The sequence below is a fragment of the Astatotilapia calliptera genome, chromosome 9, assembly GCF_964374335.1.
Source record: "Astatotilapia calliptera chromosome 9, fAstCal68.1, whole genome shotgun sequence".
In the NCBI taxonomy this organism is placed as follows: domain Eukaryota; kingdom Metazoa; phylum Chordata; class Actinopteri; order Cichliformes; family Cichlidae; genus Astatotilapia; species Astatotilapia calliptera.
In genome coordinates this window covers 16752237-16771639 of record NC_137430.1, presented here as the reverse complement: position 1 = coordinate 16771639, position 19403 = coordinate 16752237, and the positions used below count along the sequence as shown (strand labels likewise).

Below are 19403 nucleotides of genomic sequence, written 5' to 3'. Positions count from 1 at the left end.
CGACCTTAAAAAGACCACACCCTGGACCCCGTGGACGCCTGTCAACATCTCCGACAACGGCGGCCACTATGAGCAGCGTTTCCGCTACACTTGCAAAGCTCGCATCCCAGACCCGAGCCTGCTAGAAGTGGGCAGACAGAGGATCGAGATGCGCTACTGTTCCAGCGACGGATCCACTGGCTGCTCCACTGATGGTGAGTGCATAAGAGGGAAGAGACTTATGGTCTCTTTCCAGCTCTCTCAGCCTCTGGATGTTCCTGTTTTCCTGCTCCAACTGTCCTTCTGCAGCTGCGGGTTATTGTCCTCCTCGCTTCAAGTCAGTCCTTCTTTCTGTTTGGCTGTTGCTCTTTCTCTTCCTTTCTCGATGTCCTGGAAAAGTTATAGGAGCCCTATCTCGGTCAACTCTCGTGTTTACCATCCCGTCCTCCTCGCCTTTATCAGACATCAAGGCGTCAGATGTACTAATGAACTTCCAATCCAAAGCGATCAGCAGTTTACGACTAATTTCATCCACCACGCTCACATGCACAGAAACGCAAACAGACACACATGCACACAAGTTCATTTACAGCCTCACAAAGAAGCAGCAAACTGCGGCTCTTTATCCGTAATTCCAGCTATTCCCATTTGCTTAAGTCGCTGCACCACACGGTCTCAGTCAGCCACACCCCTGGCGAATTAAACGCTGTAAATGTTTGTACAAGAAGCCTGCTAATTGACGAGTTGTTTATGTTGTCCAAGAGAAGTATGCGTGTTAGAGAGGAGACATGCAGGATGGCATCGCACCACAGCAAAGCGATTCAGATACAGATGCAGCAGTTAAAGTTTGTTTATGGTGCCGCTCTCTGCCTCAGAGGGGAAAAAGCTGTTTTTAAAGGGCTTCAGAGTTAGCGCCCGGCTAAGCTGCGGCGGCCTCCCATCACGCTGGGTTCATCTGCGTCTCTGGGTGGTCTGTTGCTACCACCAATCACACGCCACACGCTGCGATAATCACTGAGGTTAGCCTTTTTGATCTCACCACCTCTTCCTTATTTCTGATTATTAATATCCGTCTTTCTTCCAGGCGCTAACAGTGGTACAAGTTGTTCTCCTCACACTTTGAAGCCAGCGCTTAAATGTTCCTGAAGGGTTTTAAATGAGCGCCGACAAGCACAGAGGAAAAACCTGACTGCAGACTCAAAGCTTTAAGAGGAGTGACAGCCACACATCTGAGACGTTAGAGAACAAAGGCTCGAGCTTTAATAGGTCTGTCTTGTTTCTGATTAGTGGGAGGAAGTAACCGACACAACGTGTTTCATTAGGGGTTGTCACCGGCAGCCCGACATCAGATTAGCTTCAGTGTTAATTACAACAATTGGAGAAAAAAAAAAGCAAGGCAGTGATTTCAGCAGTCACTTTTGGCAAAGTGTTAGTCTGTGCAGGATGCAAGCCGACTATAGGATCCAAGCAGGCAGATGGTAATACACCATATGAGCTGAGTAGTACTAGCTGTAAAAATGTAGCTGTTTTTTTGTTTTGGGTGTTTTTTTTCGCAGATATACCATCATGAAAATGATGGTATATCTGCGGAAAGCTGCCATTAGCTCAGCTTGTTAAAGTGGAAACTTTGTAGCAAGCAGGTTGCGTTTAAACCATTATTTTGCAGGGGAGGTTAGGATATCTGTGCTAATAGAGACAGACTTCATTATACGTACTGTGGCAAAGATTATCAACAGCCATGATTAGTTGTGAGGCTGTTGCACTTTACACTTCGCTTTAACTAGATAAGTAATTAACATCACTGCAGGCAATGTTTCTAGTCTCCTCAAAGCATAGCCTTGTGAATAACAGGGTGATTTAATATGGAATTGGTGAAATATGTGAAATGATTTTTTCTTTCTTTTTCATTTACTTTCTGCAAATGTTCTGTGAAGCAAATTTCCTTTCAACATCAGAACGGTTTAACTCAAATCTGTCTTTTTTCCCTCCTTTTTGAAAGAACTGAGTTACGCGTGTTTGAGCAAAAGGGAAAAAAGGTTTAAAAAAATACTTCAGTGTGCACTTTGAAACTTCTGTTTCAATTAGCTGCACTGAGTGAAGTGGAGATCTATTGAGGTGTGCGTGGCCCCTGTGTTCTCGTCCGCTCTGTCCCGTGTTGATTGTCCATCTCCGGTCTTCGGTATGATTCACTTCTCGGAGGAGTTTTAAGTCATAACTGTCGAAAAAGAGGACAGACTCCAGCGATCCACTTCTTCATTTCAGCCATTATCAAAGTTGCCATCCATCTGGAGAGCACTGGTGTGTGTATTTGTGGGTTTGCGTGGAGGCGGGTAATATGTGCGTTTGCCTTTTTCTTTTTCTTGGTGGGTGGATATGTGCACATTGTGAGTGTGTGTGTGTCTGTGTGTGCGTATGAGACACTTTCAATAAGCCCTCCTCCTCCTACTGTCCATCTCTCATGTGGTGCCAGATCCCCGGGGACAGCAGTTAACTTTTCTGACAGCAAGAGGCTATCATAAAGTAATTACTACCACAGCGCTGGTGTTTATTGATACTCAAAACTGGGGCAAAGGACAACGAGATCCCTCTGAGACAGCGGGACCCCGAAAAGAAATGGTGTGTCACTCAATAAAGATTTACTATTTGCATCAGGCAGCTTGCAATCGATTAGAGTTCAGCTCACATCACGCGCTTTACCTGTGAGAGCCAGTGTAAACAGATTGCTCTATGAAGAGTGGCGGGAAAGTTATTTGAGACGGTAATCAATTAGTGCATAGGCCACAATAAACATGTTGCTGTTAATCCTTAGCAGAGGACATGTTGAGACACTTAAGGTGAGATAGTGCATCCAAGTACTGTTTTTTCTTCTTTTAAACTGCGCTTTGTCTCCTAGAAATTAATGCAATTTAGTCCATGGGTGACATAATACTTCCTTTGAATAATTGAACACAATATTTGTAACAATATTTGTAAAATAAAAAAATGTATTATTGTTATCATATTGAATCGACCATGTGATAAATGTCTGCAATTGCAAAAGAAGTTTGTTTTTGTTTTTTTAAATAAGTTTTTCTCATACTCTGAGTCAGATATCTCCACTCCAGAGGAGTAAGTTTACTTTCCATTTTTATTCTTGTTTATATTTATCTGCATTTTGGAGTAGGGCTGCACGATTAATCGTTAGAAAATCGCGATCTCAATTCATACTTATGTGTGATCTCATTTCCAAATGATTTAAAATCCAACGATTTTTAAAAAAAAAGAAAGAAGACGATGACGATTGTACCACATTTTGATCCGGGACGTAATCTGCATGAAAACAAGCGCTCACTCTTCCTGCTCAACAAATGACAAGGGCGGAGCCTTATACCACGTGGTACAGAAGCTGGCTGCTAAAATTGGCAGGGAAAAAACAACGGAGAGCACGTCAGGGATGAGGAGAAAGTGACAGGAGAAAATCCGTCCCGGTCAACCACCCAAACATCAATAACGGGAACCTTATACAGCGCTTCCCTATACCCGTCGAACTCCCGCAGGCACAAAGAAATTACGGAGGCTATCACTTATCACCTGACCAAAGATATGGCTCCCATCAACACTGTGCAAAACGAGGGATTTAGGAAAATGATCAACACCCTAGACAAACGCTACACAGTGCCATCCTGCAATGATTTTTCTATTGTTGCACTACCTGCTCTATACACGCAGCGTCGAGCAACGGTGGAGACGAAATTTCAAGCAGTACAACATTTTGCGGCAAGGACAAAATGTGAGACATTTGTTGTTTTTATGTTCAGTCTCAACTGTTACGAAGTTGATGTGCAGTTAATAAGTGCAATAAATATTTATACTGGAAAAGAAAATTGTGAGAGAATCGTGATCTCAATTCTAAGCCAAAAAATCGTGATTCTCATTTTATGCAAAATCGTGCAGCCCTATTTTGGAGGGTGTTTATTTTTACCGAAGGGTTTCTTCATGTATCATTCAGTACCTGGTTTAGAGAATGGTTTTTTTTCCTGGGGCCTTATTTTTTTATAAAAACAAAATTTGTTGTTTTTTTCCCCTGTGGCTGTCAATAGTATCAGAATTATGAAGTGGTAAAAAAAGAAAACCCTCTCGTAGCTCAGCTGAATGTAGTCAAAGCTAACAGCGGTTAGCTAGAAGCTTCTAGTTTGCAGCTTTTAATCAGAAACTACCTCCTGCAGCCAAGTGTCGTCTGAAAACGCAGTTTTATTTGTAAATTAAGAATTCACAAATATATTGGAGCCACTTTTGGACCCCTTTTTGCCTTCAAGCCTCTTTCAGCTGCTCCCTGATTCAAACGGGGTCACCACAGCAGATGGATCCAAAGGTTGATTTTGTGGGTTTTTATGCCAGATACCCTCCCTGACACAACTCTCCCAGGGATTTGTGTGTCCTCCCAGTCTCAAAGCAGTGATCTTTCATATATTAGGTGAATGTGTTAACCATTATACTATGGAGCTGCTCATCCTTTTGCTTTCAGAATTCTGCCTTAACTCTCTGTGGGAAAAATAAAAAAAGATGCCAATCTCCCATCACGTCCCAAAGGTGCTCTAGGGGATTGAGATCTGGTGACTACGGAGGCTGAACTCACTGTCATGTTGAAGAAACCAGTTTGATTGGCTGATTACATACTTGCATTAAAAGGGCTCATGCCACCAAGTGTGGCAGCGTTCGGTCAGGACCATTTTGCAGTCTTTAACAGGATCAACCGTTAACGCCTGCTCGTGTTAACTGATGACCACAGATGTCAGTGCATTCATGCCATTTCGATGTGAAAAGGACTTAAGTCAACAAATTAGATTTCCAAACTGTTAAAGAATTAACATGTTGCTGTTACTGACTTAACAGCTTAAAACTGAATATAAATCCTTTTTAAAAAATGTATGTATCCACTTTTTCACACACTATATATAAACATTCTCTTTACACATATTTTTAAGTGAACTAACCTTTTCGTACTGCTAGGTATGTTCTTGTTTGGATATTCTCTTTTGAAGTCAGTGCATGAACATTTTCTCTCACTTGCCGCCTTGCTGTCACACTAATGTCACTTCCCTGCAATTTAATAAAAAGCCCACTTTTCCATGTTGTTTAAGATCTTCTCCGCCGCCCTCCTCCTGGGCACTGTGTTTGTACACTCGTGCATCACAGCCATCAGATATACCTGATTTGGATTATATTCAGACACATGGCAGATGTTATTGGCACACACCTGGAAGTGTTATCACGGACATACAGATAAGAAGAAATTAATCCCCTGTCAATACAGGGGGAATAAAACTGCTGCTGGAGCCAACCTAGCAGCTTCCTTCTGTCTTTGTTTCACTGTTGCCTCGTGATCGCTATCTGTCTTTATTACGAGAGACAAATTATGACTATATGATTTAACCAAGCATTTACAATGAGCTTTTATGTAACATACTGACTTGTTTCATATCAGTGATCGTAGCTTAATGATAGCGATGAGTTAATTACTTAAGATCTGTGGTGATTTAAAGACCTCTCTTGTCATGTACACCCATTTATTAGTCTCGTAGCTCTTGTAGTCATTTTCCTTCTTTTTCACATCTTACATGGCTGAATGAAAAGCCAAACATTTGATCAGTTGGATACATATAAGTGTTAAACATGAAGTTCTTTTTAATTTTTCAAAAGCAAAACATAAAATCTATAGATTTCCTCTCCTGTTCATACAGTATATCCTAATGTTTAGTGCATACACATACCTACACCCCTGCTTTTCATCTGCTTCTCTATGGATGGAAGCACACTGTAGAAGCCTTGCACAGTTGATGGTGTCACAGATATGCCCCCAAAACCTTTAGATACTGCTACAGTGCATGTCTCGTATTCCATTCCCAAATGGCATGTATGCACTTAAAAAATAATAACTTCATACCTCACAAATGACAACGCAGGAATTCTTAATTTTCCGAATCATTTGGTCCTTTTTTGCAGACATGAATTTTGCTTCCTGAAATGCTGTTTTGTCTGCTTGTGTGTCTGTTTGTTAAGCACTGTGCCAAAACTGCTTGGGGGAGAGGTGGGAAATTGGCAAAGGAAGAAAATTCAATGCAAATTCAAATCAAGGATGGCTTCCAGGATTGTTTTTTTCATAACAGCAGCTTGTGAACAACAACCACATCAGGCAACTGCTTGGGGCCACAGGCTGTTAGAGGGTCAGCGAGGGCTCACACACTTTACCCCACTCGCCCATGAGCTAGCAGAGGATTTGCAGTGGCATCTAAAGGAGCCCCAGTTAGAGGTGTGTTCAAAAAAACACCAGCTGTTTAATAATGTAAGCCTCCTCAGCTCTCTTTTTAATGTAACTTCAAATTTTTTAATGCGTGGAAACTATGTCTAGTAGTTTTCTTCTCTGCTCAGGTCCCCAAACTGTCGCAGGGCTAAAACACAGAGTGACAGACAACAGACGGCCTCGCATTCACAAACCTACAGTCAATTTAGCCCAACATGCATGTCTTCAGACTGCGAGAGGAGGCTGTAGTATCTGGAGAAGACCCACACAGACATATGGAAATAATGCAAATTCCACACAAAAAGGCCCCAGCCAGGTTTTGAGCCCAGGACCTTCCCGCTGCGAGGCAAAAGTGCCAACCACAGTGCCACTTCTATAATTAAAATTCAGTATCCGCAAGTAGCTGATCCATTTTTGGACAAAGGAGTAAAGCAATGCTATTGCATTCCAGTATACACTGCAAAAACTCAAAGGCTACCAAGTATATTTGTCTTATTTCTAGTCAAAATGATCTCATTGCACTTAAAATAAGACACAATAAGCTACAGAGCAACATTTCAGTAAGATATAGGAACTTTCAGTAAGAACAACACAGTGAATCTTGAAACTAGAGAATTTTTATGGCGTTATTTTTGTGCCACTATTCTGAGCGCACGAAAAAAAAAAATTTTGCAGCTGCAAGTGTTGCATTTTGAGGAGAAATTTATTTTGAGCGAAGAAAAGCTAAATTTGAGTGAACAAAATTCATTGCTGCGTGCAAAAAATGTATTTCAGTGTTTGCTATTATCCATACATACACACACACACACACAAAAGCAGCCCCTCACTCAGTTTTTGCATTTGCGCTTGCTCGCAATGTGTTGCTCGCGCTCTCAACATTTCTGCCCAAGCGTGCTCAACTCTTTCAGTACACCGTTATATTTGTGCACTAAAACCAGCCTATCACAGACTCGGATGCAAAAAATCTGATTGGCTGTTTTGGTCTCCAATCAGCTCGAAATGACTAAATGCAATATCCCAGAATCCATTTCGTCCAAAACTCAAACAAGGCAGTGGCGGAGGAACACAGAGTGGCGGAGCATGTTTAAGTTTGGTTGGGGTTTCTTTCCCACAACCAATAAAAATCCAGACAGAGCTGCTAACATTGCTCAAATATATGAGAAGGCATGCCCTCTTTGGTTTCATGTATGCTCCACAAATAGGGGTAGACAAAACCCAGCACGACACAACCTATGTGGAATTAATAAAGCTTGCTTGCATTCTTTCTTCTGTAATTCCTTACTGTGTTGCTTTTTTCTCAGATTTTTGAACAGACTGAAACCACAACACAACCCTTTAAGTCTTGCCAGATATCAGGCTGCTTGCCATTCAGGACTGTGACTGCACTCTCTGTGTTCGGGGGCGGTGTTTTTTTGTTCCGTCAATTATTCACCAATCAAGCAGCCACCTGTATTTGACATAAAACTGGAAATAACCCTCCCACTGTGGCAAGGATTGAAACCAGCTCGCTTTCTATCATTAGTCAGCTTAATGTAAAAGACTTCGTAGCTATTACTCGCTGTCTGTGCTGCCACAGGCCAGCCCACTGCACTTTTAATTTTAAATGACGGTTTCTGCAAAGCCATATGTCGATAAAACAGATATTCTTGTGCAATTCAATCTGTACATGTGGTGAATTGGTTAAAAGTTAGTCAGGCTGGTTTTATGTGAAGCAGTGGTATAATCAAGCTAAAAAAAAAGCTTTTAAGCTTGATTATACCACTGCTGCTTTAAATGTTTTATCATTTGCATCACACAAAGCCAGAGGCAGAGGCAAAAGAAAGTGCTGTAAAGATGAAAGAAGGTTGTGAGTTTGTAATTTTGCTAGCTTGTGCTGGTGAGTGATGGCTTCATTTTATCCCAGGGAGAAACGGTGGCTTGTCAGCAGCCTGATGTGTTTCACTTCAGCTGATCTGGTATCAAGGCCAGGGCCCTCTCATGGACGAGAGATTAGTTCTTGTGCACGGATGTCGTGAGCAGGCACTGAGTAGACACAAGACAGCGCTGAGGGACGACTCTGACGGATGACAACCAACCCAGTGTCCTTATTGTCTTTTTGGTATTTCTCTTGCTCTCTTCCTACACTCAATGCTCCCTTTTTATGTGGCTGTTACTCTGTCAAGCAAAAAGAGTAAAAGTAGTTGAGCCAACAACAGAGCGCACAGTTTAGTTAGAGACAAAGTTATACAACACATACATCTGGTACCTGAGAGGCCTGTTTCTATGGGAAACTGCTACAAAATAGTAAAAAAGATTGAATGCATTCCTTATTTTGCTGAATAAAGTAAGGACGTGAAGGTCTTCACAAAGGATGAGAGATGGAGAAAGAGTGCGACATCCCGAGAACCAACAATAATCTACAAAACAGCTGTTGTTTCAGCGAGGCGAGATCATTTGGAAGAATTGAATATTATTCATTGAGATAGAGAAATAAATGTATTTGGTGATTAGTCTCTAATGACCTATCATGTCAGAGTGGAATCCCTAAATAGGATTTAGGACAGGACCCTGGACACTGGTGGTGGTGAAGATGAAGGTGGAGGTTTGGATTGAGCTCTGAGTTTCTGGATGAGGTGGAAGGAAAATGACAGAGAGCGCAGATTTAAACCACGCAGAGTGGAAGCTGATTGGCTCAAAGAAGGCAGGCAAGAAGATGATTGGACTAGAGTAAAGACGTCAGTACTGAGATTGGCAGCGTGGGAAAGTGGTAGTAATGTAATGAAGAGACTAGCAGCAAAGAATCCAGGATGCAGGCAGATGAGTGACTACAGATCTTCTTTACTTAACTTGCACATAAGCTTCATATCTAATTCCATCCATCCATCTTCCATTTATCCAGTTTAGGATCCTGGAGGGGCGTAGGAGTGTGTCCCAGTTGTCATAGGTGGAGTACACCCTGGATAGGTCGCCAGTCTGTTGCAGGGGTAGCACAGAAATACAGGCAACCATTCACAGTCACATTCATGTCTATGACAAATTTAGATTTGCCAATATACCTGTCATTTCTGTGGACTGTGGGAGGAAGATGGAGTACCTGGTGAAAACCCACGCAAGCATGCAGAAAACACAGACTTTACACGAGCAGCATCGAGCAGCGATTAGACCTGTTACCTGTTGCAAGAAGGTTCAGGGTTCAGACTCAGAGGAGCTCTGTGAATATAGCAATGAAATGTTATAGATCCATTTTGGTCTTTCTTGACTTGATTAGAGTGCACTGGTGCACAGTTGTTAGTGCATAGAAACTGAAACTCAAGCCAGGAGGTTAAAAAAATAGACCTATGAGGCAATATTGTTTCAAGGCACATTTCTGTAGCACACAAATTGCTCAAGAACACTTGTATCTCGTTTTATTTGTTATAAACAAGCGCCTAAAAATAATCTGTGATTACTGTCAGCTTCTCTTGCTTTCTTATTAGCACCGTTTACGTGCATCGCATCTTTAAACTCAGTTTTTCAAAATCTTACGGTGTATCTATAGGTTATGGACTCGTGGTTTGCCAAACAGCAAATATTTGAATGCTTCTGAAAAGAATCCCTCTGAGGCTAACTGAGATTTGAATCGGTACACAAAGCTGAGCATCAGGAATTTTTAATAGCGAGTAATCAAAACCACGCAGCACATTAATGTCTAACCTCGTGTTGTGGATGAATCATCATAGGTGTTCTGTTGACTGAGAGAGCAGCCACACTGATCATTTTATTTTATTAAAGATAGAAGAATTTGGGTCATTTTTGATACCACAGTGTTTGTATGAGTTTGGGAATTGAAGAAGAGTTTAGTCCCAGCAATGGCTATTGACGTCCGACTTAATGGGCGGAGTTCCTTTGTTGGCGTGCAAGAACCTTATAGCACTACTCCAATCAGACCTTCATGTAGAGTCGGCAGACAGAAGCCATTCCACACTAAAAGGCATGTGAAAACCTGCTGGGGTTTACCAAAAGGCAGCTCTCAAACCATGCGAAGCAAGATCCTCTGCTCTGATTAAAGAAGGATTTAACTGTTCCGCCGCGATTCCATGTGTAGCGAAAACTATGCTCTTGTCATCACTTCATTAGTACCAGCTCAATAGTGGCAGCATCATGCTGTGGGAATCTGTAACAGTGACTGGGAGACTAGTCAGATGGAAAAATGGATGCAAAAAAAGATAAAAACCAAGCAAAAGTTTACATTCTAAATACCCAACAGCCTAAAACCATGCGGAAACTCGGGAGCATCATCGGAAAATATTGTTGATTCGGCCAGTCAGAATCTGGACCAGAACTCAATGGTGCACTTCTAGAGAGACCTGAAATTGGCTGTGCACCAACACTCCCCATTCAGCAGGGACAGGCTTGAATGATTCTGCCAAGAAGAATGAGAGAAACTTTCTGTTCCAAGTGTGTAGTATCACTCCCAAGAAAACTTGAGGATGTTATTGCTGCCAAAGATGTTTTAACCATTCACTAAGTGAAGGGTTTGAATGCTTATGTAAATGAGGTATGTAAATACGAAAACCCCTCCAAAGGCCTGTGTTGCTTGTCATTGTGGAGTACTGTGTTCATTTTCTGTAATAAGTTGATCCATTTAAGGAAGAGGCTCTTCATTTGCATCGTGTGTCTCTACGGCAGCGAATGGCTTAAATTGTGATGCTCCCGTGTACTTTTTAAGTGATGTCGCCTTAGTTGCAAGATCCCGCCCTGCACGCCTGTCAGTCATGCCTCACCTAAGCACGTAACCCGTGCCCTCCTCCAGATTGCTGTCAGATGAAGTTCATAACCTAATTGGAATTAACTTGACACCAAATTTGCAGGGTAAGATTGGGATGCCAGTGACACGCTGCCTGTTTCACCTTCGGCCCCAGCGCTTTACAGAGCGGCACAAGTTTTTGTGATTTAGAGTCAACAAAATTAGGAAGCCAGAGTAAGCGGTTAAAAAAAACACCACCTGTCAGAATTTCTTTTTTTAAAAATCACTTTTTTTTACTTTTTGGCAGAAAGCCACTACAACATGTCTGCATGAAATCATGGCTCTAAGCTCTTAAAAACATCGTACCCGAAGGTTTTGACAATGCCGTCTAAACAGTTTTCAACAATAAAGCTTAACAACAAAAGAAAAGTTTTTGGGTGCTCACATTCAGGCTCAGTGATGGGCTTTTCTTTGCCTGTGTTCTCTGACATTGATTCACTTTCAGCTTTATTTCCCTTTTTTTTTTTATCTGGTCTGACTGCTACCTCAGAAAGCCAGGCAAATTATCAGGGAGAAGGATCTTTCTTTGATGGTAGCAAGTTTCCTCAATGCAGGTAAAGAAATAAGTTTCCTCTTACACTGTTTGTTGGCCATCATAGAGAGTTGCATTGGCTGTGTTTTTAGTTTTTTAAAATACAACAACCATGTGCTTGATGTCCACCAGAACAGCCAGCAGAACCAGCTGAACATTTGTGTTTCTCGTGATTGTATTGGCAGGAGTGATAAATGGAAAGAGCTGGCCTTGAGTTTCTTTTCCTCATATGTGCTCCTTCTGCTGTATTCAAAACAGAAATCTGGTCAAGAGAGCTAGAACACCAACTGTGAGACTATGTTCGTCAGTAGACGATTTATATAGAACATAAAAAGGTAAATTATGTATAAGATGTATATTTCATATATGTCCCGGTGTGTGTTGGACACAGGGCTGCCTGCTGTCACTTATACTTGGAGCATGGAGGACAGTTTATCTCAGGATTTCTTCTCTACTTTTTGCAAGTCCCGTGGGTCTTTTGGCTTCAACAAGCCACGACCTCCAGCTTGCTTGTGTTTTGCAGCTGAATTTGAAAGGGTTGGGACGTACATTTGCACCTCCAAGTCTGAAACCATGGCTCTTAGTTGGAAAAGGAATGGATCAGGAGTGAGTTGCTGACCCATGTGGAGGAGTTTTAGCATCTTGAGGTCTAGGGAAATGGATTGGTGTGGCGTCTTCTGTGATTTTGATGCTGTACCTTTTTGTTTTGGTGGCCAAAAGAATGAGCTTGCTGATACACATGATGGAAATAAGTTGTCTGGGTTCGATCTTAGAGATAATTTGAGGAGCTCAATTACTCAGGAGGAACTAGGATATCTTCTGGGTACCTCCTACGTGGGATGTTCGGGCATGTGCTGCCAGAAGGACACTGCAGGACAGATCCAGGACACACTCAGCTCACTTGGGAATGCCTTGGTATCCTGAAGAAGCTAAAAGGAATGGATGGATGGATGGATGCATGGATGGATGGATGGATGGATGGATGGATGCATGGATGGATGGATGGATGGATGCATGGATGGATGGATGGATGGTTGTTTTCCAAAGTCTGCCATAGAGTTACAGACTTCAGGTTTTTCACCTTCCAACAAGGTGTTTATTTCAGTTAATTGTTTTCATAGTATAAAAGTGAAACCTGAAACCTGCATACTGAAGAAAAGTTGTAGTTACCCTAATCTTCTTGTCATAGTTGTTTTATTGTTGCACTTTGAGACAGACAATTGCCAGCACTCTCCTTGATGGTACATTCAAAGACAAATTGTCAGTCAGAAGCTGCAAATCTTATGATTCAATGCAGAGCTTTCTTGTCAGAAAATCAAAGCCTCAGAAAAAAAGACAAAAACACGCATGGGCACTGTGAAATGCACAAGGTTGGCTGTTAGTGTGGTTCAAATTTTGGATTTCAAACGTTGGCAGGGATGAAAACTAAATACGATATGAAGTTAATGGCGCTGAAATTCAGCCATAAAGTTTAACCTCCTGGAAATCCCTTTAAACGTTAAACCCTGCAAACACTACAAAGTAAATAAATGTGGTTTATACATGCTGGAGGTCGAATAATGTGCTTTTAGTCCTTGTATCCTTGTAAGCCTAAATATTACAGAGCGTGAATAAAACCTCCTCAGTCCGATAAATCAGTCTGTAATCAAACCTGGAAGTAGGGATGACAGTATTTCAGCAGAGGACACCGCTCTCTGAAGGTGCAAGTTGGGTCTTTAATCCTCCTCATAAAAACATGGCAAACTCCCCGGATTCAACTTAGGTGAATTCCAGAAACATCCCGTTCTAGTACATTCAGTAATCCGTCTACTTATTTCAAGTTAGCATTTAAATCCATGTTCTTCTGTGTGTGTGTGTTTCTGAACTTGTGCACTCGTTCCTCACGCTCTTCAAGAGTGGGTTTTTTAATTGCACTTTTACAAACCTTTAATTGCCTCTTCCTTGAGAGTGTTCCTCTAGGGGGTTTCTGGGTCAGTCATCGCCCGGCAGACGTCAGGACAGCACAGGTAAAACGGCCACGTTGTGCCGCTGCAAACAGCCCGAGCCCCTAATTTTATGGTTTTACAACTCGTACCATATGTACGAATGGCCATACATTTCTAAACACTTGCAGGCACACACACATTGAAAGAAATGGGTCCCTCCTCAGGGACACATTGCTGATCTGATATGGAAAGTAAAGGCGGAGGGGGAGGAAGAGTAATAGGGAGTAAATGTGCAGTTCAGAATCTAGGACAAGCTGGAACAAGCACTTCTCCTCTCCTCTTTTCTCCCAGTGTGGTCTTGGTTTACTCTGGTGGTGATAAAACTTGACAGTTCATCTCTCTTCTCTACTGAAAGTTTCTTTTTTTCAAATGTTTTCCACCTGTTTGCCTCTCACATCTGTCTATCTTGAAGCCGAGTTGTCTTTTTAGTTTGCAGATGTCATCTCAGCTCCATCTCTGTCTTAACAGTTGACTGTACGGTGCATTCGATTGCACGGCGTTGCGTGTTTGCGCGGCCTCGCAATTTTTTTTCCTTTTTTACAAATCCACCATTGCTCTTTTTCGCAGCATCCATAATCCCACACACACATAACTTCGCCAGTTTGTTTACAGTGCAATTTGCCTTTGAGCTGGGTGTGAGGTTCAGCGAGGGGAGGAGGGAACTCTTTTTTTATGTCCTAGTTTCTTTGCGGTGGGGACTATTGGATGTTGCACTGTGTCCTTCCTAGCTTTGGCTCAGCCTAGCCTGTCAGGAGAGTGAGGATTAATTCTCTACGGCTGTGTGTGGTTCTTGTGATGATCGATAGATCCAGTCGCTACCTATTTGATAAGGAGGGCACCAAGCTGTTTGTTTTGGCGACAGGAGGGCAGCTCCTGTGAAGTAGCGTTAACAATATGCACAGTACATCAGAGCAGCCCCCGGCAAGAAGCTTAAACAAGCAAAGGGAGCAAAGTGCAGTGTGTGTATATATACTGTATTGTGGGTTACACACAATCCAAGGCTGTGTTTGCACATACTTGTATTGTATGTGTGTCTTGACTGCAGCGCTCTTGTAATGTGTGCCTACATATTTGCACATATGAGAAGCATTAATGTGAAGCAGTCCATCTCCCTTGGTGCAGTGGTCCAGTCTACCGGGCTACTGAAGGCTGATAAAGAGTATGGGTCATACTGCCAGGTGGGACTGTCCATGCCACTTCCTGCTCAGAATCGATAAAGAGCTGGGGGCCTTGAGCCCTCGACGGGCCTGTCAGCACTCACACCATCTTGACGCCAGGGTGAGTCAGCCTGTGCACCGCCAAGGTCAGCCGTAGTTATGAAGAGGTTGAGGATTTGCACTAAGTAAACACACTCTCTTCTCCCTGAGAATACAAAGCAGTCGCGCCATGATAACTGTCAGTGAAAAGAGCAATGCTGACAAAACAGCAAGGCCAGGCTGGAGGACGGAGAGATAGCAGCAAGACAAAAGGTAGGAGGAGGTTAATAGCAAAGGAAGTAAGAGAGAAAGAGAAGGTTACAGAAAGGCCGTCTGCAAAATAGATGAGATAATAATAATTAAGAAAAATCAAAAGATTAAGAGGAGAATCAGACACAAAAGGAAGGTTTCACGCTTGAATTGCTAAGATTCGTGATCCAGATGTGCATCTGCGGTCTGTGTGAAAAGCCCTAATACGCTCTCCTCGCGCTCATTTAAATGCAAGAGCAAAACGAGACGGAGCACAGAATGATGCCGGTGCAGGCACTGAATGAAGATTTGCATTATTATCTGAAAAAAAAAGTAATATAAAAATCACAGCACAGTTTTCTGAAGGAGTGAATCATCAAAAGAGCGCTCGGTCAGTGACTGTAGTTCCATCGGATGTTTGAGTGATTATCGTTCAGTCGAACAGACGAATTTGCTCTTTTCATTCAAAAATGCCAAAAGCTTTCTCTCTCCACTCATTCTGCTCATTCTCTCAGAGCAAGGAGCTGATTAATGCGCACGGTAATTACAGTTTAGTAGAAATTAGGGTTTCATATTTCATTAGGAATCATCTATTCGACTCATTCCAGATGAGAGTACACAGAGTAGTCAAGTGATGTTGTTTGATGAGCGAGCGTGTTCGCGTGTTGACGGGGCGCATGCTGCTCTCGCTGAATCCATCTTTAAAGAGAAGATTAAAATCATGGGTTATGTTGTGTAGCTGATTTCTGGTGGCATGTGCGTTTGTAGAGGTTTAAAAGTTTCATTGCTCAGAGTCATGCTAGGAGTTTTGTGTGGCACACACTGACTTTGCACATCCCGATTATAGCAGGTGGAGTGTTTACGGTGGTCATCGTGTTAGTATTGCAAGTTACCATTTTCCAATTAGCTTTAGCAATGAGTGAGGACCCTGACAGCCGTTGGTTTTACAGATATTGGATCATAAACCAGAGGGTTACATACTGATGCAGTTGGTGACAACCTTTTGGCACCTGAGTCTTACTTTCTGATTTATGACTTACCTTTTTCAACCAAAGTCCCAATAAGAAGGCAACTACACACAACTTCCAGCACTTTCTGTGCACCTGTCATAAAAGTAAACAAATAAGAAATACTTTAAAATAAGTCAAAAGTTTCAAACTAATAAATACGTGTCATTTATTAGACAAACAACTAATTGAATTCACATTTTTTTATGCCTAGACGTGAGCCGCCACACTGGACTTCCCTAAGAACTCAGAAATTAATCAAGCATAGCATTCAAACACTAAAACTAATTTTTCTCTTCAGGGATGCAAGGAAATAACTGTGATTTGGCATCTTAATAAAATAAAAAATCATAATGTGCTTTAATGTGTTTCTGTTTCTTTTATAAATTAGTGCATTTGAAAAGTCATGGATAAGAACAAATTTTGGATTTTAGCATTACAAATATTACTTCAGTTTAAGAGCTTGCACATAACGGTGGATTAACCATGATAAAAAAAAACATTTTGGTAATTACCAATACTGTTGATTTAAAGCGACTACAACACCTAATACGTTGTACCTAATTGCATTGTATGTGTACAGAAATACTGGAGACTGTATGTTAAAGATGAAAAGTGATGCTAATATCAAAGTGCCTTAAATCTGCAATCTTTCTTATGACCGTCTCCTTTGGCTGCACAAACAAGACAAATTGGATCCAAATCTATGGAGAATCACTACTTCTCACTTCATTTATGACCTCAGTAAAACTTTTTAGTTCGTGATTTTAATTGCTAGTTTCCCCTATCTGTTAGAGCATGATGTCTATTTGTAAATGATGATGTCATGTAGAGTAAAACAGACAATAAATCAGAGTAGGACTAACAACTAACTGTTTTACTGCTGCTTTACTTTCAGATACAGCCTTCTGGTCTGGTTTAAAATCACCAAAATCACAGATTTGAGTCTTCCAAACAGGACATCACAGGCTAATTGATGACATCATATAGAGTTGGCATCATAAGAACTATAATTAATAATCATCCTTCAGGTAGAGCTGGGCGATATGAGATTTTTTCATATCACGATATGTTTTTTTCATTTCAGGCGATAACGATATCTATCACGGTATAAGCCAAATAACTATATTTGTAAGATTTAAATGTGCCGTTGCTCACAAGTAAAATGTGAAATAATCAGCAGCTTGTTTTTATTTAAATATTTATTTCCCATAATAAGTTCAACAGGGTAGATGTACTTAAGGAACATGAGACTTTTTCAGATAAATAAAGGCAAATATTGCAAACCACACAAAAGGCAGCCACTAAAGCGTTTAAGTTTCAAAATAAAACAAACGAAACAGACTAAATTGTCAATTCCACTTAGAAACAAAATATTAATTCTAAAAATAAATCTTAGTTTGTTTTACAGAAGAACAGACAAAACTGACTAACTTTTTTCAATATCAAATAAACTGAGAACTAAAAGGAAATTCTCAATCTCTCCTTGTTGTATAGCTGAGCTTTTCAAACAGTTTTAACAGTTACTTTAGTCTGACAAAAGCCGAATGACGAATTAGCGCTTCCAGTCAGAGACTGAGGCTACGTACACGGGTATTTGTGAAAACGGAGATTTTCCGTTTTCGTTTTAAAAAATAATCCCGTCCACACATAAAGGCAGAAATGAAGGAAAACGCTGCTATGAACATGCCAAAGCAGCAGGTGGCGCTAGATTCCTAACCGTGCCGAAATGTTGGCCAATCAGAAGTCTAGAAGCCTCGGTGGGAAAAAGTAAACAAAGCTGGGGCATAGAAGCAGAACCGAGTCGTATGTGTGGAGGGACAGTAACTGTGTGTATATGTAAGCATTTAAACACTGCAGAGAGTAGAATTAACAGTAACAGTATTGTAGAAATTCATTTCACCGAAACAATAACGTGGCGCAGTGTGACGCATGCACCAGTTTATTGTATTTCCAGACTTGCTTTCGGCACAATTTACAGTGCACGCTACTCTGTTTTTTGTCAGACTTGAAATAGCCGAAATACCTTCACACTACGGAACTTCTATGGCTCTTCCGTTTGACAATCTCTCCGGCATTGGAACCATCATCTGTTTTCTCTTCGGTCACGCTCGGTTGATTTTTCTAGTCGGCACACTCATTTCCTCCATTACCCGCTGGCTGCTTCCCAAACAAACACACGTGCGGCTTGGCACTTGTGCTGTAAGTAACAAGTCACGCGACGTGACGCTGCGGCTGTGATTGGTTCGGCTCTGCGCTACTTAATTTGGATTGGCTGACCTTTTTTTTTTTTTTTGAGGACAAGAGCAGCGAGGTCTATCGGGATAGCTTAATTTCTCTATCAGTAAAAGTTATATCGCGATACATATCGTTATCGTTCTATCGCCCAGCTCTACCTTCAGGTATCAGCAAATCTGTTTGCTCAGATTCGGGGGACTAACCTACCCAAAAAAAAAAAGATACCAGCATTCCTGGATCCATGCTACCTGCATTACTCAAACACATTAGTGGGAATGGATAAACTGGCATCTGTGCTCCTGACTCATTGTTTGAGACAGCACACTAAGACTGACAGCCTTTAGAAGCTCCTATCATTTGATGAAATCCCTCAAATTGCTTTACAGCAGAAAGTCATTGAAAAACACCACAAGCCAGGAAGTGGTCCAGACTCTTTCAGCGCAAATTGAGCTAAAGCTTGTAGCTCCCAACTTTAATAGTAAAGGCACATACACTGTTGTCAAGAGTGGTTATTGACTCTCTGCCCGCTTATTGCTGTTGAAAATAGATGCGCACATTGATGCTAGTAAGTTAGAACAGCCATCTGCTTTCTTCCTGCAAACAGCAGTGCTCATTAATGAGAAACACTAACAATACCACAATTTTAGATACTGATGAGAGTTTTGTCACACTTGCATGTGTTGTTTAGGAGAAGTGCTTCGTCTGGGGAGGATCTCAAGCCACACGGTAAACGGTGCCTGGTCATCCTGGAGTTCCTGGTCTCAGTGCAGCAGAGACTGCAGCCGGGGAATCCGAAGCAGAAAGAGGACCTGCAGTAACCCAGAGCCCCGTTATGGAGGTCAGACCTGCTTGGGGCCGGCACAGGAGTACCAAGAGTGTAACATTACCCCTTGTCCAGGTAAGAAATCCACAAACATATTCTGTACAGTTAAATACATGAGAGGATTTCAGTTAATTTTATAGTAACAAAGGCATGCATCGATTTAAAAAAAGAAAAAAGACTTTCAGTCACACATTTAAACACACACTCCTCCACACGATACTCGGGCTTCGGCTTTTTTGTTGTGGTCGGGTTTTTCGTGTGATTAATGTATAAGAAGTGCAAAGACAAAATCACTGACCAAATTATCAGGAACCACAAAAGAAATCAGTTGCAGATAAGAGGTGTGACG

The 19403-nt window shown here is 41.6% G+C and overlaps 1 protein-coding gene across 3 annotated transcripts in view; it reads left to right on the top strand.

The window, feature by feature from the left end:
- Window positions 1-19403, top strand: part of sema5a (sema domain, seven thrombospondin repeats (type 1 and type 1-like), transmembrane domain (TM) and short cytoplasmic domain, (semaphorin) 5A) — a 153240-nt gene that overhangs the window by 120990 nt on the left and 12847 nt on the right. For all 3 annotated transcript variants that reach the window (XR_003273311.2, XM_080306468.1, XM_026179438.2), the window contains exons 16-17: window positions 1-194; window positions 18920-19129. The exon at window positions 1-194 is cut by the window's left edge and continues 32 nt beyond it. Coding sequence is in view for 2 of the 3 variants with exons in the window: in XM_080306468.1 (XP_080162594.1) it covers window positions 1-194; window positions 18920-19129 (404 nt within the window). In the remaining variant the exon portion in view is untranslated. The remainder of the gene's footprint in view (window positions 195-18919; window positions 19130-19403) is intronic.